Here is a 24,017-nt window from a genome sequence, read left to right on the forward strand (position 1 = left end):
ATAAAAATCTTTTAAAAAATAAAATAAAATCCTTTTTATCACAGAAGAAAACACAAATATAGCAAACCACATAGAACAAATTATGGTTTAATTATTATTAGATGAGCCCCCTTCTAACCACCAGCCAGTTGGCAGATAATGTTACCACCCCGGGCGGAAACGTCTCCATGTACCTCACCTCAGTCACGACCTCCTTCTCCCTGTACGTTAGTCCTACCCTGGCATGTGTAGAAATCTCTTCTTTGCAATTTTTTAATGTTCTGGTCACTCCAATGAGCATCCCCTAAGCACTATAATTTAAAGTTTTGATCTCGGGGCACCTGGGTGGCTCAGTCGGTTAAGCGTCTGCCTTCGGCTCAGGTCATGATCCCAGGGCCCTGGGATCGAGCCCCGCATCGGGCTCCCTGCTCAGTGGGAAGCCTGCTTGTCCCTGTCTTCTGCCCCTCTCCCCGCTCATGCTCGCTCGCTCTCTTTCAAATAAATAAAATCTTTATTTTTATTTTTCTAAAGATTTTACTTATTTATTTGAGAGAGAGAGAGCATGAGCAGGGGGAGCAGCAGAGGGAGAGGGAGAAGCAGGCTCCCCGCTGAGCAGGGAGCCCGATGCAGGACTCGATCCCAGGACCCTGGGATCATGACCTGAGCCAAAGGCAGATGCTTAATTGACTGAGCCACTCAGGCGCCCCCAAATCTTTATTTTTTTTTAAAGATTTCATTTATTTATTTGACAGAGAGAGACACAGCGAGAGAGGGAACACAAGCAGGGGGGAGTGGGAGAGGAAGAAGCAGGCTCCCCGCTGAGCAAGGAGCCCAATGCGGGACTCGATCCCAGGACCCTGGGACCATGACCTGAATTGAAGGCAGATGCTTCACCGACTGAGCCACCCAGGGGTCCCTAAATAAAATCTTTAAAAACAAAATAAAGTTTTGGAGCGTCTGGGTGGCTCAGATGGTTAAGCACCTGCCTTCGGCTCAGGTAATGATCTCCAGGTCCTGGGATCAAGCCCCACATTGGGCTCCCAGCTCAGTGGGGAGTCTGTTTGTCCCTCTGCCTCTGCCTCTCCCCCCCGGTCATGTGCTCTCTCTCTCTCTCTCTGTCTCAAATGAATAAATAAAATCTTTAAAAGTAAATAAAGTTTTGATCTCATAGACAGCCTGCCCCCCATCCTTTCTTTTTCTTATCGTTTATCTGGGGAAGAACCTGGGCCTTTGAGATGCCAAATTTCCCACAGTCTGGGTTTTGGCTGATTACACCCGAATGCCAGGCTATTGAAGGCACAGAACGTCTGCCTGTTTTGCTTCCTGAGCTAGCAACTGTTGATGCTTAATACGTATCCCTACTAATTCTCTGGGGATAGCAAAATGGTGATATTCTAATTCTATCATTTATTTTCCTTTATTAGTCAGAATACATTTATAAAAAGATGTTTCCCTTCATCTTCCCAGTGGTATGGCTTGTCTAGGAGAAGCAGGATAATGATCAATTCCTTTCCCTTTGCTTACCCGCTTGCAGGATTAATGAAGTGGTTCCCTCACATCCTCTGAGGATGAAAAATTCTTCTCTTTTAATATCATGATGAATGCATGGATTTAAACATAGTTGAGGGGTTTCAAGCCACTGTAATTATTATATTCATTAAAGCTCAAATTGTTCCATATTTGGCCAGTGGGAGCTTCTTTAGGTTGACTCCAGAGTCCTTCTGACATGACCCTAGTCAGATCTGGTAACTTCCTTGTGGCACTGTTTCACTGTATCTTTTTTTTAAGTTTATTATTTTTAAGTAATCTCTACACCTAACATGGGGCTCAAACTCACAACCCTGAGATCAAGACTGAGCCAGCCAGGCTTTGGTGCTGGCCAACTGCTTTCAGGGGTCTTTGTCACATGTCTCCCACTTCCAGAAGGGCTCCCTGCTCAGTGGGATGTCTGCTTGTCCCTCTCCTTCTCCCTCTCCCTCTGCCCCTCCCCCAACTCGTGCGCGCACATGCTCTCTCTCAAATAAATAAAATCTTTAAAAGAAATACAAAGTAGGGGCGCCTGGGTGGCTCAGTCGTTAAGCGTCTGCCTTCGGTTCAGGTCATGGTCCCAGGGTCCTGGGATCGAGCCCCGCATCGAGCTCCCTGCTCCGCGGGAAGCCTGCTTCTCCCTCTCCCACTCCCCCTGCTTGTGTTCCCTCTCTCGCTGTGTCTCTCTCTGCCAGATAAATAAATAAAATCTTTAAAAAAAATAAAAAATACAAAATAAAAGTAAAATAAAACCCTGAGGGAGGGCGGGCTGGTGAGTTATGCTGCTTCCTTTTGAAGTTACTGGGTGACTGTCATTTTTCCTTCTGCTTCCATGCCTGCCGCACAGCCCTGCCACCTACCTGCCCTTCTCCGTCCGTGCGTCTTCCATCCTGGTGCCTGTCAGGCCGGTCTCAGCCCCTCAGTAACCATTGCTGTGGTTGGACCAGCCCTTGTGGTTCTTACTATGATTGCAAGATGCCCCTTAGCAACAACCATTAGGAAATTTTGAAGAAATAAAAGTGTTTTACTTACGAGGCCTGGAAATGACGCAGAACCCCTGGGGCTACACCGCAAGGTCGTCGGTAGAGAGAGTGCTCACGGGGGCCTGGGGTTATGCGTTTATTAGGGTCAAGGGTGGGGGCATAGGGTTTCATGGGCTTACTATTGGTGAGTTTGAAACACAAGCGTGGGAAGAGAAAAAACAAGCGGCCCAAATGGTCAGTTACCAAAATCCACCGCGATCTCTAAAACCTCGGTGCCTCGGTGGGGTGAGGGGCCCTGCTCTCCATCTTGTTGTTGTGGCCATGTGTTCCTGGGAGAAAGTGTCTTTGAAGTAGAAGCCTCTTTGAAATGGATGCCTCAGCAATCAAAGCTTAAGTCAGACACTTGCATTACAAAAAAGAAACAAAATAGCTGGAATATAAGCTCTCACCACAGTGCCTTTGCCCTGGCTGCTTCCTTGGCCCTTCTTCAGGCTCAGCTTAGCCATCCTGGAAGCTTCCCCAGGCCCACCAGTCTGATAGAGTTGTGTCTTTTGTGTGTTCCCCTAGAATTTTGGCTTTCCGTTATCATAGTGCTTACCTCCCTAAACAATTGTCTGTTTATCCATCTGCCCGCTTGCCCTGCTGCCCACAAGACTGAGTGGCAGGGCGTGTGCCTTGTGCACCTCTGTTTTCCCACGGTCTGCATGGTAGGCCATCAAGAGATAGTTGTTGAACAAATGAGTGGAGCCGAGACATGTCCATGTCATTCTCCTCTTCGCACTCCTGCTGCTCCTGGCTGACCCCTCTGCCGCTGCAGTCATTGCCCTGGGTTGAAATCTACCCATTTCACATTTCTACCTCTTTACCATCCCAGCCAGATAGCAGGCTCTTTTAGGGACCAGCTCTCACCCCCTTCTCTGTCTCCATCATCTGGCAGGATGCGTGGTGATTCTTGATATTACTTCCCCCCCCCCCAAAACTATTAAAGGATGAGAAAGCTGTTCCCATAGAACTAAGAGCAATTAAGTTGAAACTTGGTTCTGCACTCGGTTTGACTTCCTCTTTTAGAATCATTTTTGGGAAGTACAGCAAAGTTCCTCTTCACATTTCCCTACCAAAGTCGCCTTTGGAAAGTTTGGGGTACCCCAGGATCCCCATGAAGGCTTTCCTTAGCAGGCACACGTGGTGTTCCCTCATCCTCTGGACCCCTTCCCTGGGCCTGCACCATCTCGGGGAAGCCAGGGATTAGGGCTCATATTCCTGTTTGCCCAGTTTCCCATCCCCCCATGTTCCAAAGCCCATAGTGACGCTTGAGCTCCTTCTCTCCTGTTTAGTGGCCGCACCCCATCCGATGCCATGTTTTTGCAACAGGAATTTATTGAATCAGTAATTTTTCTCGTCCTCCTGCATCATTCCCATGAGCACACAAACATGCTGTTATTTCTCCTGTCTCAAAAACAAGGACTTAATCACACTGGTTTGTCCCCCTTCCGAGTGGACAAACGTCTCCTCAGAGGTTTACAGTGTCTGTAAAGGCAGAACCAAGCCAGGGCTCACCTGCCAGGCACCGTTTTCCCCTCCTTGTCCCAACCCAGCGTGAAGCGGCTGCCCACCTTCTCATGGCTGCCCCTTGCCATGGCTTCAAAAGGGTTTTCTAGTCTGAGGAGACATAGTAGGCCATTTGTGATGATTGGCCTTCCCCCTTTCAGTGCTTGACCAGGTTCTCTGCTGCCTTGGATCTCATGTGCCCTGGGCAGGGAGGGATCTGAGAACACTCCAGACAGCGGCTTTTCCTTTTCCCCTGGCATCCTGGTCTAAGCTGGTGGGCTTATAAATGTGTCAGGCATACATGAAGCTCGAGATACAAGACTTCCTGTCCCAGTGGTCACCATGCCTCCTGGCAGAAGCCCACACTTCCTGCTGTCACACATGCCCCTGCTCAGAAGAGCAAACCACAGAGCTATAAATCTCTCCACTTGGCATTTGCCAACTGCAACAGTGAGTATCTCCAATGGGTAAGAGCCCTGCTGCTGGCCCGTCAGCCTGTGAGAAAATGGGGAACTTGAGGAAGTTCACAGATACTGAGGACTCCGTAGAATGGCGGGGCCACGGTCAATTGCAAATAAGCATCTTTTCCTAGGCCTCACACCCAAGGACGTAGCTCATTCTAGGTCGGGGTAAGTGGGGAGCCGAGGAGCCCTAAGTCTTCCCTAGTAGCTCCTGTGGCATGCAGAGCCATGTTTCTTTGGAACATCATTCTCTTTTCTGAGCATGGACTAAGCTTTCCCTGATCATTTTACCTCAATGCTTGGCTCTTTCTGAGATTCCTGTTGCACTGAGGAAAGTTCCTTTTAATTGTTTTAGTGTTTCTCAACAGGGCATGATAGCTTTGGGCCAGACAATTCCTGTCCTGCTCCACCCCCAACCTTTAGGACAAGCAAAACACGCCTCTTGTCAGATGCCCTCTGGGGCGTCCTAATCCCGGATTGGGAAACACTGTGATTTACGAGGTGAATGCTTAAGTGTCTTCCATCTTTAAAAAAAAAAAAATTCAAGGGGCACCTGGGTGGCTCAGTCGTTAAGCGTCTGCCTTCGGCTCAGGTCATGATCCCAGGGTCCTGGGATCGAGCCCCACATCGGGCTCCCTGCTCAGTGGGGAGCCTGCTTCTCCCTCTGCCTCTGCTGCTCACCCTGCTTGTGCTCTCTCGCTGTCAAATAAATAAAATCTTTTTAAAAAAATCCTTTGGGGGCACCTGGGTGGCACATACGGTTGAGCGACCAACTCTTGGTTTAGGCTTAGGTCATGACCTCAGAGTCATGGGATTGAGCCCTGAGTCGGGCTCCGTGCTCAGCGTGTAATCTGCTTTAGATTCTCTCTCCCTCTCTGTCTCCCCGTCCCACTGTTTGCTCTGTCTCTAAAATAAAATTTAAAAACATCCTTTGGCCCAGAGCTCTCCCACTTTATAGTCAGACAACCCTAAAGAATTGGCTATACTCCCCTTCTCTACTTTTTCTTTTACCTCACACTCATTACTAGTTCTTCCATCCTCACTTGAGTTCAAATCCCTTCCTGCAGCTGGACACCTTAGTTAATTTCTCTGAACCTCAATGTTCTCATACAGAAAATGGACATAAAAATAGTTACCTCTCCCATAGGATGGTTTTGGAGACTAAATGGGTTCTGGTAAAGCACTTGGGGGTTTACAGAAAGACAGTCGTCAACTTCAGGTGATGAAGTCGAATGTGTATGATTCTTCCTTTCTTGTTGAGCAATTCTCTAGAAGTTAAATAACAGTGTTAGATGATACGATGGTGGGCACTCCTCATCTGTGTCTGATTTGAATGTCTGATCTTGGCTTTTGGACTGAGCCGGATGGTGGTAAGAAAGCTTTCTTATTCGTCACTGAGGTTTTTTTTCAGCGTGAGCATACATCCGTTTCTTTTACGTACCTTTGCCGCATCCACGGTGACGATTGTGCGACTCCAGTCCTGAGGACCCGTCCTTACGGTCACTGAATAAAACAGACTTGAAGATGGTGCATTAGTCGTTTCATGCAAAGCCGGGTGGCCGTGCATTTCCTTGCGGGAACGGCCGGTTGCTTTCTCCGCCGTCCTTGTCCCGAGGCAGGCGCCGTGCGTGCAGTAACTGGCTGTCGCATCGCCTCTCCGCAGGCCTGGCGCAGGCGCTGGTTTGTGCTCCGGCGGGGCCGCATGAGCGGCAACCCCGACGTGCTGGAGTACTACCGCAGCAAGCACGCGAGCAAGCCCATCCGCGCCATCGACCTGAGCGAGTGCGCCGTCTGGAAGCACGTGGGCCCCGGCTTCGTGCGGAAGGAGTTTCAGAATAATTTCGTGTTCATTGTCAAGACGACTTCTCGTACCTTCTATCTGGTGGCCAAGACCGAGGTGGAAATGCTGGTGTGGGTGCACAGCATCAGTCAGGTGTGCAACCTCGGCCAGCTGGAGGATGGCGCAGGTGAGAGCAGAGCTGGGGTTCCCGTGCGCGGGGCGGCGGTGGGGGGTGGCCGCGGGAGGGGGGCCGGGGCCGGGGCCGGGGCCCCCGCCGCCTCGAGCGTGTCTGCGCAGGCCGCTTGATAGCGGAATTGTTCCCACAAAGTACGCGGCTACAGGTGCCTTCCTTTCACCTGGTTCTAGATTTCAGGCCTGAACGTTACAAGTGACTTCAGTGGCTTCGAAGCCACTCCACAGCTTTGCTTGCATCAGCCACAGACAACAGATGCAGTAAAAGTAGAATGTGGGTGAGGATGTCCTGGAGGGCTCTGGTTTTCCCCACGCTGTTGCTGCTGCTGATTTCCGGGAAATATTAAATATCAGGGTTTCTCGGTAATTCACGGAACTCCAGTTTTTCTGTTGTCGACTGGGTTGTTCAGCCCGGGGAGGTAGGAAGACAGAACTCGGCTACTTCTCATAGGCAGGGAAGAATTTCTCATATCTCCAGTCGGCTTGAGCTGTGTGCAGGACAAATTAGCTCTGAGGTTGCCCTGGGCCGCTCCTGGGCTGGCTCACTCTTGCTCTCTCTTTCATACACGTGCAAGCACATGTATTCCTATGTATTGTGCACCTAGCGTTACAATTCACTTACCTTCATGGAGTTTGCTGTGGAGCCCCTGATCCTCAACCTGTGAGACTTGACTCTGATTTCCTTTAGCATGTTAATCAGTCCTAAGCTCCAGTGGCTTCAACGTCTCCACCCTTACTGTGTGCTTATCACCTGCCACGGAAACACACACTGGAGCGCTAGGTGGCGGTGGGGAGTCAGCTGCAGCTCTCTAGGGTGGCACGGGACCGTGTGCTTCCTGAGGACAAAATCCTTTCCTTTTCATGAACCTGGGAAGCTTAGTAAGTGCAGTTAGCTATTCAGTCACATTACTGAGCTTCGAAAGCACTGAAATAAAAGGAAATGAAGTGATGGCAAGCTCTTTATCCTTGCTACAACAGATGAAGCTTACTTGCAAAGCTGCAGTGAATCCTTCCCGGCCAGAGTCCAACTCGGTGCAAACAGTGTCCCTGACCAATTCTTCCAGGCTTGCCGCTCGCTCTCTGCCACCTTAGTCCCTACCTTCAGCCCAAACTACATACATATCCGTGTGCAATGTTATGTGTCTCCTCTATTTCTTTCCTCATCCAGGAGTTATCCTAAAACATAGATATATAACATGTTTCCCAGTATCCAAAGTGGAACAGGAATGAGTCAGACACCAGGCAGAAAGTGGACAGGTCTGGTGGGAATTTGGAGGAAGCCAGAAACCACCCCCTATGACCTTTATCATTCCCTATAGCCCACCCCCCCCCCTTAGTTTTTAAGAGGATGTAAGAGTAGAGTCCTCTTCATCTGAGAACCACGCCCAGAGGCCTTTCTTGTGGCTTTTCACATACAGTGTTTGGTCCTGTATCCAGCGACCCTAGCTAGTCAATGCTTCATGTGCACTCTAGCCAGGAGCTCTGCTAAATGCTCTTGTGTATTAGCTCAGCTTATCCTCAGAGCGATTTTGTGGTGTATGTGCTTTACAAAGAAGGAAACTTGCAGCAGGTAGGTAGCAGGCCTACGGTTCCAGTAGAGCCTGGACTTGAACTCAGGCAGTTCTTGGCCACTCGGACTCAGGAATCCTGAACTTCTGCCAGCGTGGTTCAAAGGGGAAATAAAAGCCGGCTTTTCATTGGAAGTCTCTGAATATCATGCTCCTTGAGAAATGTCGGCTTTACCAGCCATCACACCCTATTTCTTTCTTTCCTTTTCCTTACACATCATTACCATTATTCTTTATTTATGTTTTATTTGTCTGTCTCCTCTAGCGGACTGTAGACTCCAGTGAAGGCAGAGTCTGTCTTGGCAGAGTTAGAACAGTTCTGCGCGCATAGTAGGTGCAATAGGAGGTATTCTGCATAGACAGAAATACCCATATATCTGCATATGCAGATGTACATATCTGCACACGTGCATATGTAAGTATGTATATACATGTTATGCATAAATATACGTGTGTGTGTGTGTGTGTGTGTGTGTGTGTGTATTTGTTGAGTGAATAAACAGTAATGCAGGGCTACGGCCGAGAGCCATAAAGAAGCTGTGAGTAGACTATGTTACTGCAGATTTTTAGGCCAAGAATGCTTGGCTTTTTTTACTCTTAATTGATTCAACACTTCAGTCTTGGAACATTGGCCTTCTTCCCCAGACATTGTTTATAGCTTGGGGAAATGGTCTCCTCCATCAGTACAAACACCAGCTGTGATTTGCATCTTCTATTTGGCCTCGTAGATGCTGTTTGAGATTTGTGAGTGAGTGCTATAGCCATTCTTAAACGTTAACCCAGGAAATGATTTCTCCAGCAGATTCCATGGAGAGCTTCTCTCGCATGCCCTGCTCCCTCCAGCCATCCCCTGCCAGCTCCCTTCCCACCTCCTTGCCGAGAGATGACCTAAGCACGAATTCCGTAGCCGCCGAGGAAAGCAGAAGTGAGTCAGAGTTTCTCTCCCTTCCTGATTATCTGATTCTGTCCAACTGTGAGACTGGAAGACCGCGGCACGCCAGGTATGCTCATGTGCACGTCTCTCTGTGTCTGCGGAACCTCCGCTGCCTTCTCTGGCGGGCTCTAGCGCTGAGATGTGTGCTCAGCATGCCTGACCAAATCAGTCCATTTAGCTGTAGCATCTGCTAGCGGGTGTGTCTCCCCTCACCTCTTCCTGCGGCAGCCAAGGTGGGGACAGATCACCACCAACCACTCTGAGGGCTGAGTCATGCATGTGGCTTTCATGTCTAACCTTGAATTTTCATATGTATCTGACACCGATAGGATGACAAAAATCAACAAACCATTGGTTCCTGCATCCAGGGCTTGGTGAGGGCTGTGGAGGGAATGTGGAAGCATGGGAAAGAGGCCAGCATGGGTTTTGTCGTGGATAGGTGGCCTTCCTCTTCTGACTTCTGCCAGGGACTTGCTCCATTTCAGTCACATTTATATGCTTTTTTTCCCCCCAGTCTGCCCACCAGATGTGATAGCTGGTCAAACTCAGACCGCTCATTGGAACAGACTTCATTTGATGACGTTTTTGTTGACTGCCTGCAGCCCGTGCCCCCCAGTAACTTGGCCCACCCCTCACGCCATGGGAGTGGCTCTCAGAAGGCGCCTTCCCTGAGGCCTCAGGCTGCCCTGATATGGAGCAGAGATATCAATGGGCCAACCAGGGATCACTGTTCTTCACCATTGCCAGAAACTTCCTTAAATTCCACCATTCAGGTAGATAAAAACCAAGGTTCCTTGCCCTATGAGGCAAAAGAACTAGACATCATGTCCAACATGCCACCTCCCCGCCCCCCGAAGCCAAGCCATCTCTCTGAACGGCGCCCAGAGAAGCAGCTCAAGAAGCCAGAGTGCACTATGGCACCAAGAAGAATCTCTCTCTCCGGTTTAGATAACGTGAGGACCTGGAAAGGTAAGTGTTGGATACTGACAGTGAGAGTGAAGCCTGCCTCCTCTTTACTCCTTGTGTCCACACGAGGACATTGCAGGTGTCCCTGACTCAAGCCAGTCTGGTCTTCCAATAGAGCCAGGCCATTGGTGGAAGCACTCACCCTGAATGCTCGAAATTCCCCTTCAAGTCTGGCCACCTGTAGAGATCCTCAGGTCCCTGTGGCCGCTGAAGGAAGTCAGAGCCCTTGTCCCTTAGCCATGCCTCTGTCCATGTGATGAGCTCCCTACCTGAGACTAAGCTCCTGGTGTTTGTTTGGAGTCACTCAGGGTCCCGCTCGGTATAGAAGGTGATATATTTTGCCTCCGTTCAGCCAGATTCCATTCTTTGGCTCTCACGTGCTTAGTGAGAAGTGTGATGGTAGACCATGGCTCTTTTCTTTTCCAGCAATCCCATCGGCCCTATTCCTCCTCCCACCTGACACGTTCTTTCCAGGTTTAGCTGACTGTCTGCTAGTGGTATAGCTTTTTACCAAGTTGTCACTATTAAGGTCATTCTCACCCAGCCCTATCAGCTTGGTCTGTTGGCATGCCCTCCTGGAGCCCTCTTTTGCCTTTCTCTGTAAAGCTGTTTATTCTGATGGGGTTGCCTTGCTGCCTCCTCTCTCCCTCTCTCCCTCCCTCTCTCCACCCCCGCCCCCCGCCAATGTTCCAACCAAATATGATCAATGTAATCACTCCCACACTGCTACCAATAAGGTCATATCTTAAAGGAATTCTGCAAGTTTAAGGAATGCAAACCCATTTCAAATTGTGTCAATTTCTCATTCTGACTGTGGAGCTAAGGCACTCTGGCAGAGACCTCCCCCAGTGCCCTTAGTGATGCGACCTTGACACGTTACTTTCTGCCAACCTCGATGAGATGAGTGTAGCTGAGTACACAAAGGGTCCTAACGTGCTAACGTGTGAACAGTGGGCAAAAGGGGAAAACTGAAAGAGTATGTAAGCAGATTTTGGAAAGTGAAATTGAAGGAGTGCCTGACTGGCTCAGTCAGGAGAGCATGCGATTCTTGATCTTGGGGTTTGTAAGTTGAAGCCCCACATTGGGTGTAGAGATTACTTATAAAATCTTTTTTTTTTTAAGATTTTATTTATTTATTTGAGAGAGAGAATGAGAGAGAGAGCACATGAGAGGGGGAAGGGCCAGAGGGAGAAGCAGACTCCCTGCCGAGCAGGGAGCCTGATGCGGGACTCGATCCACCGACTCCAGGATCATGACCTGAGCCGAAGGCAGTCGCTTAACCAACCGAGCCACCCAGGCGCCCACTTATGAAATCTTTTTAAAAAGGTCTCAAATTGGAGAACAAAACATTGAAATAATTTAAAATTTCAAGACAGACCTAAAACAATTAGGTTGTATTCTTTTACATGAAAGCAACAAAGTCTCATCAAAATGAAACTCATTGAAACAGAGGTTTTGGGGCGCTTGGGTGGCTCAGTCGTTAAACATCTGCCTTCGGCTCAGGTCATGATCCCAGGGTCCTGGGATCGAGCCCCGCATCCGGCTCCCTGCTCTGCAGGAAGCCTGCTTCTCCCTCTCCCACTCCCCCCTGCTTGTGTTCCCTCTCTCACTGTGTCTCTCTCTGTCAAATAAATAAATAAAATCTTAAAAAAAAACCACAGAGGTTTTGACCATGAAACAAAGACCCAAAACGACAGTGATGGATAGAAGCAAAATGGATCCAATAAAGCAGAGGGAGTACGTCAAATTGATTATTCTGCCTAACCCATTGAGGTCTCCCTGGAATCAATGGTTGTGTGTAACAGCAGAGTGGAGTCAAGGTTCATTATTGTCCACATGGATCTCTGTCCAGTGACCCAGCACCCTCGATTGCAAAGGCCCTCAAATTCCCAACACTCTCCAGTGTCCCCTCTGCCATAAAGGAAATGCTGTGTATGGGAGGGTCTGCCTCTCAGCTCTGCTTTCTCTCCCATTGGGCCCCATGGTCCAGTCTGCACCAATGCCACAATCCCTTAATTATTGACATTTCTGTCTTAAGGTCTTCCCATCTGCTCTTTTTTTTTTTTTTTTAAGATTTTATTTATTTATTTGAGAGAGAATGAGATAGAGAGAGAGCATGAGAGGGGGGAGGGTCAGAGGGAGAAGCAGACTCCCTGCTGAGCGGGGAGCCCAGTGTGGGACTTGATCCTGGGACTCCAGGATCATGACCTGAGCTGAAGGCAGTCGCTTACCCAACTGAGCCACCCAGGCGCCCCCTTCCCATCTGTTCTTAAAGGGTACCATGCCTATTCTAGGCCAAGTTTATTTTTTATTTTTTTTTATTTTTCGACAGAGTGAGAGAGATAGTGAGAGAGGGAACGCAAGCAGGGGGAGTGGGAGAGGGAGAAGCAGGCTTCCCGCCGAGCAAGGAGCCCGATGTGGGACTTGATCCCAGGACCCTGGGATCATGACCTGAGCCGAAGGCAGACGCTTAACGACTGAGCCACCCAGGCGCCCCTCTAGGCCAAGTTTAGAGTCAGCTGGTCAGGTTCCAAACGTACAGACACAAATCCAACTTGTGAAGATTTAACATCCATACAATGTTGAGTTTTTCAGTTCATGAACAGGAAATATCCTTCCATTTATATAGGTCTTATTTGATTTCTGTCTATAATTTGATTTATAGTTTTTAGTGAAGTCTTGCATATCTCTTATTAACATAATTCCACATATTTCTTCTTTTTTTAATGTTATTGTCAATGGTATTTTAATAACTTTTTTGCTACTATCTAAAAATTAATTTAGGGGTGCCTGGGTGGCTGAGTTGTTAAGCGTCTGCCTTTGGCTCAGGTCCTGATCCCAGGGTCCTGGGATCGAGCCCCGCATCGGGCTGCCCGCTCAGCGGGAGCCTGCTTCTCCCTCTCCCACTCCCCCTGCTTGTGTTCCCTCTCTCGCTGTCTCTCTCTGTCAAATAAATAAATAAAACTTTTTAAAAAATTAATTTAGTTTTGGGGCACCTGGGTGGCTCTGTTGGTGAGCGTCTGCCTTCGGCTCAAGTCATGATCCCAGCATCCTGGGGTAGAGCCCCACGTTGGGCTCCCTGCTTAGCGGGGAGCCTGCTTCTCCCTCTCCCTCTGCTATTCCCTTGCTTGTGCTCTCTCTCTCTCTCTGTCAAATAAAGAAATAAAATCTTTAAAAAATTAATTTAGTTTGAGGTTTTGATTTTGTATCTAGCTTTTCTAAACTAGAGATTATGTTGCATTTTCTTTGTTTACAATCATATCACATGCAAATACTAATAATAACTGCATTTCATCTTTTATAACACATACTTTCATTTACTTTTTCTCCTGTCCCTGCTTGGGCTAGGAAGTCTAGGACTTTGCTGAATCTGAGTGGTCATAACAAGGATCCTTCTCTTATTCCAGCGTTTCACCATTATAATGTGACCTGCAGATTTTTGTCAATACCATTCATACCATTCAGTAGATTAAAGACATTCTCTGATAACACTACTTAGCCAAGTGTTATTTTTTAAAACTCATAATGGATATTGAATTTGTTGAAACATTTTATTTTATTTTATTTTATTTTAATTTTTATTTTTTTTAAGATTTTATTCATTCATTTGACAGAGAGAGACACAGCGAGAGAGGGAACACAAGCAGGGGGAGTAGGAGAGGGAGAAGCAGGCTTCCCGCGGAGCAGGGAGCCCGATGCAGGGCTCGATCCCAGGACCCTGGGATCATGACCTGAGCCGAAGGCAGACGTTCAATGACTGAGCCACCTAGGCGCCCCGAAACATTTTATGATCATATGATTTTTCTCTTTTATCTTCTTAATGTGAGGAAGTTTATTGGTTGATTTTTTTTGAATGCCAAACCAACCTTGCATTCCTAAAATAAACTCAACTTCATCATAAAGGGTATCCTTTAAATAAATTACTAGATTTGTTTTGCTCATGTTTTGAACTTGTTTTTTGATCTGTGTTTCTGAGGGAGATTGTCCTATACTTTTCTTTTCTTCTGATAACTCTGTCAGGTTTTGGTAGGAGAGAAAAAGGTTATGCTGACTTCGTAAAACAAACTAGAAAGTTTTCTTCTTTTTTAGTGTTTAGAAAAATTTGTGTATGATTGGTATTATTTCTACCTTAGTTGATTGCTAAAATTTACTACAAAAGCCACTGGGACATGGGGTTTGCTTTGAGGAAAGGTGTTTAAATTAAGGAATCAGTTTCTTTCTTTAGTCTTTAATAGACTATTCAGATTTTCTATATTTTTCAAGCAATCTGTTTATTTCTCCTAATTTTTCAAATTTATTGTCATAAAATTGATTATAATAGCCTCTTGCTATCTGTAGGATCTGTAATAATAGCTTCTTTTCATTCCTGATATTCATAATGTTGGCCTTCATCTGTTTTTCTTAATCAGTCTTGCTGGCAGTTTATCATTTTTACTAGTTGTTTTAAGTAAGCTCTACGCCCAAAATGCGGCTTGTACTCACGACCCCGAGATCAAGAGTCACATGCTCTACCCACTGAGCCAGCCAGGCACTCCTGTTTTGCATTGGTTTTTGTTTTGTTTTGTTTTTTGTTTGTTTGTTTGTTTTTTACCAGAGTACAAATTTTGGCTTTGTTGAATTTTTTTCCAGTTGTATATTTGTTTTCTGTTGCATAAACTTTTGCTCATATCTTTATTCTGTCCTTCCTTCTTGGGTCAGCAAACTGTGGCCTATGGGCCAAATCTGACCAACGGCCTGTTTTTTTACAGCCCACCAACTAAGAATGGTTTTTACACTTTTAAGGGGTTGTAAAAAAAAAAAAAATACCATTTGGTTCTTTCCAGAAAAAGTTTCCTGACTCCTGTTGTACGTCCTTGGAGGTAATTTGCATATTTCCCTAAATTCTTTTAATGGATGGGTGGCTTATTGAATTTCTGCCTTTCTTTTTTAACTAACGTACATGTTTAAGGCTACAGATTTTCTGTAAACATTGTCTTAGCCACATCCCACACATTTTGAGATGTCATATTTTCATTTTCATTCAATTCAAAATATTTTCTAGTTTTCATTGTGGTCTCTATTCTTTGCCCCATACATTATTTACAACTGCATTTCTTAATTTCCAAACCTGAGAATTTTCTAGTGATTTTTCTCATTGATTATATTTTGGTTAGAGAACATCCTCTAGTTCAGTCCTTAGAAATTTGAGATTTCTTTGCAGCTCAATACACAGGTATTTTTGTGAATAATCTGAATATACCTGAAAAGTATGCATACTCTGAAATTGCTCAGTGAGGTATTCTATGCAGGTCACTCAGGTCAAGTTCTTCAGTGATCATGTCGTTCATCCCTCCTCTATCTGCACTGTTTTTCTGTTTCCTTTATTGTAGCAGTCACCGAGAGGTATGTTCAAGTCTACCCCTATGATTGAAGAGTGAGTGTCTCTTTCTCCTTTATAATTCTGTCAGATTTTTCTGTGTATCATTAAAAGCTATGTTATTAGTTACATACGTCTTAGGATTTTATATTTTCCTAGTGAATTGAAACTTTTATCAATTTGACATGACTCTCTAGTAATGTTTTTGTCTTAAAGTCTATTTTATATGATATTAACATAACTATGTCTGTATTAAGTACTAAATACTACTAATAAATACTAACCAACAGGTTAGTATTGGCATGGTACGTATTTTCTCACTGTTTGGCTTTCATCTTTTCCATGACTAAATTTTAGATACGTTTCTTATAAAAAACATACAGCTATTTTTTTGTATTGTTACTTAAATTTTTCATCTAGTCTGACAGTCTTTCTCTTTTAACTGGAAAGGTTAACCTATTGGGGCGCCTGGGTGGCTCAGCCAGTTGAGCGGCTGCCTTCGGCTCAGGTCATGATCCCAGGGTCCTGGGATCGAGCCCCGCATCGGGCTCCCTGCTCAGTGGGGAGCCTGCTTCTCCCTCTCCCTCTGCCTGTCTCTCTGCCTACTTGTTCTCTCTCTGTCAGATAAATAAATAAAATCTTAAAAAAAAAAAAAAATTAAAAAAAAAAAGGTTAACCTATTTACATTAATTAGATTCATTTTTACCATTTTATTTTGTGGTTTCTGTTTTTCCTGTTTGTACAAAATTTCTTACATGTAATCTCATTCCTTGCTTTCTTCTGAATTGAGTTTGCTACCTCTTTTCAGTTTTGTTTTTTACCTCTTTTCAGTTTTAACCTCTACTGATTTGGAAGTTATACATTCCATTTCTACTTTTAGTGATTACCTTCTATATTTTTGTCATGCATACTTAATATCTGAAATTTATCAATATCCTTACTCTTCTCCCAACGTAATACAAAGACATTAGAATGCTTTAGACCTAATTACCTCTCCCAACTTAATATACTAATACCATGTAGTATTTTATTTTTTTATTTTTATTTTTTATTATGTTATGTTAATCATCATACATTACATCATTAATTTTTGATGTAGTGTTCCATGATTCATTATTTGCGTATACCATGTAATATTTTACTTCTATCTTTAAATCCCATAGGATAAACATTGGTATTATTTTATACAGTCATTTTTTTTTTATTTTTTTATTTTTTTATTTTATTTATTTATTATTTTTTTTTTTTAAGATTTTATTTATTTGAGAGAGAGAGTGAGAGCACAAGAGGGGGGAGCGGGAGAGGGAGAAGCAGACTCCCTGCTGAGCAGGGAGCCCGATGTGGGACTCGATCCCGGGACTCCAGGATCATGACCTGAGCCGAAGGCAGTCACTTAACCAACTGAGCCACCCAGGCGCCCTACAGTCATTTTTTTTTAAAGATTTTATTTATTTGACAGAGAGAGACACAGCTAGAGAGGGAACACAAGTAGGGGGGAGTGGGAGAGGGAGAAGCAGGCTCCCCGCCGAGCAGGGAGCCGGACATGGGGCTCAATCCCAGGACCCTGGGATCATGACCTGAGCCGAAGGCAGACGCTTAACCGACTGAGCCACCCAGGCGCCCCTACAGTCATTTTTTTTAAGCTTCACTTACATTAAGTATTTTGCTAGTTTATCATTGCTTCTGGCATCTCCTAACTTCATTCTGGGATGATTTTAATTCTTTTTGTGGCTTATAGATTCACAGTTACTATATCTTCAAATATTGCCTCTCCATTGTCCCTATTTTTCCTCTGGGGGTCCAATTATATGTATTATAGATTTCACACTCTGTCTTGTGTGTTTCTTGAATTCTCTTTTACATCTTTCATCTCTTTGTACTGAATTCTAGTAATTTCTTTCAATTTTTGAAGTCTCTCTTCGGTTGTGCCTAATCTGCTGTATAACTCATATTTTGAGTCCAAATTTCATTTATTTAATTTTTAAAGGAATATTTATATTTCAAAATCACTATTATAAGAAAGTACATAGTGCTTACTTCAGCAGCACATACACTAAAATTGGAATGATACAGAGAAGATCAGCATGGCCCCTGCACAAGGATGACTGGCAAATTCATGAAATATTCCTTATTTTGCTTTCCTTTTCTAATGTTTATGGGTGGAGAAACAGGCTCTGATAAGTGACTACCTAACTGAGGGCCCTTCTGGTTTCAAATCCTACCCCCAATTCTTTTCCCATATCCTTCTTGAGAGTTTTCTGGATATTCAAGAAAATATGCATATATAATCTACTTTTTAATGCAAATAGTAGCATTCTTACACTCTACCGTATCCATTGATTTTCCTCTTAAGAATATATCTTGGATATTATTCAGCCATAAAAAAGAATGAGGGGCGCCTAGCTGGCTCAGTCAGTAGAGCATGCGACTCTTGATCTTGGGGTTATGAGTTTGAGCCTTAGGTTGTAGAGATTACTTAAAAATAAAATAAGAAAAAAGGAATGAAATCTTGTCATTTGCAATGACATAGATAGAGCTAGAGAATATAATACTAAGTGAAATAAGTCAGTCACAGAAAAACAAATAGCATATGATTTCACTCATATGTGGTATTTAAGAAACAAACGAGCAAAGGGAAAAAGAGAGACAAACCAAGAAACAGACTCTTAACTATAGAGAACACACTGGTGGTCAGCAGAGGGGAGGTGGGGTGAGGGGTTGGGTGAGCTAGGTGATGGGGATGAAGGCGGGCACTTGTGATGGGCATTGGGTGATCAAAATAAAAACTTTAAAAAACTTTAAAAATTTTAAAAAGAATATATCTTGGTGATTTTTTTACATTAGTAGAAACATACCTTATGGCCCAGCAATTTCGCTTCTAGGAATTTAGCCTACAGTTGCTCTTAAGGACAGTATTGGGACAGCAGCAGTGTTTGAATGGGGACTGTATAGTATTTGTAATTTTGGTAGATGGTGTAGATTGGTTTAACTCCTGTGAAGGGCAATTTTACCTACAGAAATGGGGCGCCTGGGTGGCTCAGTCGCTTCAGTGGCTGCCTTTGGCTTAGATGACGTCATGATTCCAGGGTCCTGGGATAGAGCCCCACTCCCTGCTCCGCGGGGAGCATGCTTCTCCCTCTGCCTCTGCCCTTCCCCTCTGCTGGTGCTCGCTCTCTCTCATGCTGTCTGTCTCTCTCTCAAATAAATAAATAGAGTCTTAAGAAAAAAAAAATGCTTTCACATGTAAAAAATTATATGTGTACATGGTTGGTGATTGAAAATTGTGAAAGATTGGAATTAACCTTAATGTTCATTAATAGAGACATGGTTAAATACATTATTCTATATCCATTCAATGCAATGGTTCATATTTGTAAAAAAGTCAGATAGTTCTCTGCTTATATTAGATAATAATATTATATCAATGTCGAATTTGCTGAATTTGATAAAAAGCACTGCAGTTATATAAAAGGACGTCCTTTTTCTTTTTTTTAAGTTTTATCTTTTTTTTTACGATTTTATTTATTTAGGGGCGCCTGGGTGGCTCAGTCATTAAGCGTCTGCCTTCGGCTCAGGTCATGATCCCAGGGTCCTGGGATCGAGCCCCGCATCAGGCTCCCTGCTCGGCGGGGAGCCTGCTTCTCCCTCTCCCACTCCCCCTGCTTGTGTTCCCTCTCCCACTCCCCCTGCTTGTGTTCCCTCTCTCACTGTCTGTCTCTCTGTCAAATAAATAAATAAAACCTTAAAAAAAAACCTGGTTTTAGAAACTAAACCCAACATTTCCAGTAACCATAGAAACAGTTAAAATTTGCCATGAAAGCCCTTACATCGTGCTTGATATAGGGAGGTAGGAAGATGCAAGAACCAGGACACATGAGACATGACATTTTATCTACAACGCCTGTTCGCTTTACTGAGGGTGTAGTTTCAAAATTCAGTCACCTTCTTCAGCTTCAGACTCAGATTCTTCTTTAACACCTTTGAGCCACTGTACAAACTTTTTCATTTGCTCAAGGAAGACACTTCTCCCCTTTGCAACGTGTGCATCTTTATACAACTTCAGAATGGGCTTTTCACTCAGGACTTCAGCTTTATAAAAAAGCACCACTATTTTCTGGAAGGCTTTCATGAAATGAATGTTGTCATAGCAATACTCTTGAATCTTCAGTAACAGTCAGCTCAGACTGAGCAAGTAAAGGGCTGTATTGCTTCAAGTGCCTGATGGCTTGCTCTGCTACCAGACTATTCCAATGACAACGGGTTCTGGGATGTTGTTTTTGTTTTTGTTTTCATCTCCTCCTTGACATACAAAATTATATCCTTACATGGATCACCACAGGACATCTGTTCTTGAAGTTCTTTCTGGAGTTCCTCTCGAGCTCTCGGGTTTGCTAATTCTGAACATATTCTGAAAGTTCTTTCAAGCCTGCCTCAGTGAAATACTTGGTGAAGTGTTCAACGCTATGTTTATTGGCAGGAAAAAAGACTTGCAGCTACTGCATAGATATCTTTTTTTTTTTTAATTTAATTTATTTATTTGACAGATAGGGGGACAGCGAGAGAGGGAACACAAGCAGGGGGAGTGGGAGAGGGAGAAGCAGGCTTCCGGCCGAGCAGGGAGCCCGATGTGGGGCTCCATCCCAGGACCCCGGGATCATGACCTGAGCCGAAGGCAGACGCTTAACGACTGAGCCACCCAGGCGCCCCTAGGTATCTTTTTCATGTATTCATGATTTAAAGAGCTTTACGGCAAAAGCTGCTGAAACCCCTTCTTTAACCAAATTCTCATTAGAAAAGCTATTAAGAATGGATGCATTAAGTGTCCCATTAGCCAGAAGAACACCGGTCAACATAGCCAGCTTGTTCTTCTCTGACTCTGAAAAACCCTTTAAGAACTGCAGCAGCTTTTTTACTTCATCTTCAAAACCTTTCTCCAGGTATTTGTAGCGCCTGATTGACTTGTTAAAAACCTGAGCAAATGTTTGCATGGTCTCCGGGTCTTCTTGTGCTGCGAACACACAAACATCTGCACGCATCATGTCATCCGCCAGTATACCGCTTGGGGCCAGCGTTCCGCCGGCCACCAGAATGTCAGAGTGTTTCTGCATGTCGGCGGTAATCAAGTTTTGCTCCAGAAGCATCGAGAAACTTTGCTACTGCTTCCAAATCAGCACCAGTTTCAGTGAAGCCTTGAATAGTACAGTCTTGAAACTGAGTATGGTCATACCTCTCTTTTTCATCGTTTTTTCTGGCTTTAAAACGCTGGCCTGATAGCGCTGACTTTTGCTGCTTTTGATTATTCATAAAAGACATCCGAATTTAAGGCGACGAAAAAAGAGCCAGAAATCCCCGATGCGGCGGCAACTGTGGAGGTGTCTCTTCTCCCCAAATAAGTTTTGGATTATTGTTTTATGCATTTGTCTTTTAAATCAGTTAAGAGAAGAAATGAGAAAATTATATACTTCTGTTGTCTTTTATATTTACCCTACATGATTCTCTTTAGTTCTTTGTGAGGGTTTGCATTACCATCTGGTGTCATTTCCCTTTCAACCTGTATTAGGGTCTTCCTTTAGTATTTCTTATAAGGAAGATCTGCTAGTAGTAAGTTCTCTCGATCTTTGTTTCTCTGGGGATGTTTTTATTTCACCTTCATTTTTGAAATACAGTTATGCCGGATGTAGAATTCTCGTTTGACAGATTTTTTTTCTTTCAGCATTTTGAATTTCTAATTCTACTACCTTCTGGCTTTCCATTGTTTCCGATGAGTAGTCTGCTATTAATCTTACTGTGATTCTCTTGTACCTAGAGAGCTGGTTTTCTCTTACTGCATTCGAGATTTTCTCCTTGCCTTTGATTTTCAACATTTGACTATGATGTGTCTAGGTATTGATGTGTTTGTGTTTAGCTTACTTGGAGTTCTTTGAGCTTCTTAGATGTAGATTAATGTTCTTCATCAAATTTGGGAAGTATTCTGCCATTGTTTCTTCAAAAGAATTTCCTCCTTTTTTTTTCTCCCTTCTCTCCTCTCCTTGTAGGACTCTAATTACATGTATGTTAGTACACTTGATGGTGACAAGTCTTTGAGGCTTTGTTCGTTTTTCTTCATTCTCATTATTTCTTTTTCAGACTGGACAATTTATATTGATCTATTTGGAGTTCATTGATTTTTCTATCAGTTCAAATCTTCTCTTGAGGACTTCTTGTGAATTTACATTGTAGTTATTGTACTTTTCAACTCCAAAATTCCATTTGCTTTTTTCCAATTTCTATCTTTTTATTGATGAGTCATTGTTATATTATCTTATAACTTTTTTTAAAGATTTATTTATTTATTTTAAAGATTTTATTTATTTGAGAGAGATAGCAAGAGAGAGCATGAGCAAGGTGGAGGTGCAGGGAGAGAGGGAGAAGCAGGCTCCCTACTGAGCAGGGAGCCAGGCATAGGGCTCGATCCCAGGACCCTGGGACCATGACCTGAGCCAAAGGCAGATGCTTAATGACTGAGCCACCCAGGCACCCCTAAGGATTTATTTATTCATTTGCAGGGGAGAGGGAGAAGGACAGAGAGAATCCTGAAGCAGACTCCCTGCTGAATGCAGAGCCTGATGCAGAGCTCTATCCCAGGACCCCAAGATCATGACCTGAGCTGGAATCCAGAATAGGCAATTTAACTGACTGAGCCACCCAGGTGCCCCTATCTTGTAATTTTTTGAACATGGTTTCCATTTGGTTCTTTGAACATATTAATAATAACAGTTTTGGGCGCCTGGGTGGCTCAGTCGTTAAGCAGCTGCCTTTGGCTCAGGTCATGATCTCAGGGTCCTGGGATCGAGTCCTGCATCAGGTCCCTTGCTCAGCAGGGAGTCTACTTCTCCCTCTCCCCCTGCTTGTGCTCTCTCTTTCTCTCTCTCTCTCAAATAAATAAACTCTTAAAAAAATGATAGCAGTTTTGAAGTCTTTCCTGCTAATTCCAATATCTAGAACTTTTCAGAGACAGTTTTTATTGACTGATTTTTTTCCTGTGTATGGATCATTATTTTACCCCTTCTTTGTGTCTGTTTTAATTTTTTGTTGAAAACCGACTATTTTAGGTGCACCTGGGTGGCTCAGTCAGTTAAGCGTCTACCTTTGGCTCGGGTCATGATCTCCAGGTCCTGGGATCGAGTCCCATGTCGGGCTCACAGCTCCGCGGAGAGTCAGCTTCTCCCTCTCCCTCTGCCTCTCCCCCTGCTTGTGTGCTCTCTCTCCCTCTCTAATGAATAAATAAAATCTTTAAAAAAAATTAAAAATAAAATAAAAATTTCTTTAAATGGGACGCCTGGATGGCTCAGTCGGTTAAGTGTCTGCCTTGGGCTCAGGTCATGATCTCAGGGTCCTGGGATTGAGCCCCGCATCGGGCTCCCTGCTCAGCGGGAAGCCTGCTTCTCCCTCTTACTCTCCTCTGTGTACTCTCTCTTTCTCTCTCTCTCAAATAAATAAATAAAATCTTAAAAAAAAAGAAAACTGACTATTTTAAAGATTTTTATTTAAGTAATTTCTATCCCCAACTTGGGGCTCAAATTTACAATCCCGAGATCAAGAGTGGCATGCTCTACTGACTGAGCTAGTCAGGAGCCCTTAAAAACTGGCTATTTTAGATAATATATTATAGCAACTGCATTCTGATTCCACCTAGGATTTGTTATTATGGTGTATGCTTATTTAATGACTTGCTCAGACTAATTTTCTGGAGTCTACTTCTGCACACAATGTGCAGCTGCTGAAATCTCTGCTTAGTTTTTGTCTTTGGTGTTCCTTACTTTTATTTTTAATTCTGGCTTCCTAGAGGTCTGGGTCAGCATAGTTTACCGGTCAGCAGTGGTCGGTCAGAGTATATGCTGAAACTCTTGAGCCAGCGAGGCTTCCACCCTTTGCCAGCGGATCACTGCATGGGATGGGAAATGCATTCAAAGTTCAGTCTGTTTACAAGTCTGTCCCAGCTCTTACTTTCTATGTGGGCAAGGCCTCATGTAGCTACCTACCTCTTTGACCTCTTCTAAATGAGTGTACCTCGTGCGTCCACACAGCTTCCCAGACCTGCCAAGGGAGTGTGGGATTTCATCAAGGTACACTTTGCTTGACTCATTGCCTAGATCATCTTGCTGTGTTTCTGGCTGGTCCACTTGTTTGCTGCTCACCATGATTGTCACTGGTCGCCACTGCTTTTGATAACACCTAGAGGGTGGGGTGTTTATATGCTTGATCCAAATCAAATGAGTCCCCTTGGACAGCAGAGCTGTTGGTCTTCATGAGGGGGTTGGGAGCTCCCCAAGCTCAAATGCCACAGACTCACACTGTTCTTATCTGGTATCCAGGAGTTTTTCTTGAATAAATGCTTTTCAATTTGTTGTATGCTTTCGGTAAATTTGAAGAGTCCCAAAATAGTTGTTTTTTTATAGTTATGTACCGTTTTATCATTGCTTTTTGGGGCATGGCTTTGCTGAGCTCTTTCTTCAACCAATTTAATAGTCCTCCCTTCCTCTGTTTGCTGATAGTTTATATAGGATTTTTACATTGATAATCACAAGTGATATTAATCTGTAGTTTTCTGATTTGCTTTATCTTGATCAGGTTGAGCTACCAAAGTTATACTTCATAAAAAGAATTAGAAATATGTTTTTATTTTTCTATGCTTTGGAACAATTTGTGTAGCACTGGTCTTTGAAAGGTTGGTAAAATTCTCT

General features: G+C 44.2%; 1 protein-coding gene, 1 non-coding gene and 1 pseudogene across 7 annotated transcripts in view; 2 read left to right on the plus strand and 1 right to left on the minus strand.

Annotated features, from left to right (window-relative positions):
* Positions 1–24,017, plus strand: part of GAB3 (GRB2 associated binding protein 3) — a 91,220-nt gene that overhangs the window by 39,486 nt on the left and 27,717 nt on the right. For 4 of the 6 annotated variants that reach the window (XR_013444563.1, XM_078064144.1, XM_078064143.1 and 1 more), the window contains exons 2-4: positions 6,162–6,465; positions 8,838–9,039; positions 9,487–9,941. Coding sequence is in view for 5 of the 6 variants with exons in the window: in XM_078064144.1 (XP_077920270.1) it covers positions 6,162–6,465; positions 8,838–9,039; positions 9,487–9,941 (961 nt within the window). In the remaining variant the exon portion in view is untranslated. The remainder of the gene's footprint in view (positions 1–6,161; positions 6,466–8,837; positions 9,040–9,486; positions 9,942–24,017) is intronic. The other 2 variants (XM_078064145.1, XM_078064142.1) reach the window with 1 other exon arrangement.
* Positions 17,324–17,430, plus strand: LOC118551824 (U6 spliceosomal RNA). The gene has a single exon (XR_004925259.1). It is a non-coding gene; the product is annotated as a U6 spliceosomal RNA (small nuclear RNA).
* On the minus strand, positions 19,103–20,612 carry LOC118551823 (eIF5-mimic protein 2-like; annotated as a pseudogene).

The sequence above is a fragment of the Halichoerus grypus genome, chromosome X, assembly GCF_964656455.1.
Source record: "Halichoerus grypus chromosome X, mHalGry1.hap1.1, whole genome shotgun sequence".
NCBI classification, from domain to species: Eukaryota; Metazoa; Chordata; class Mammalia; order Carnivora; family Phocidae; genus Halichoerus; species Halichoerus grypus.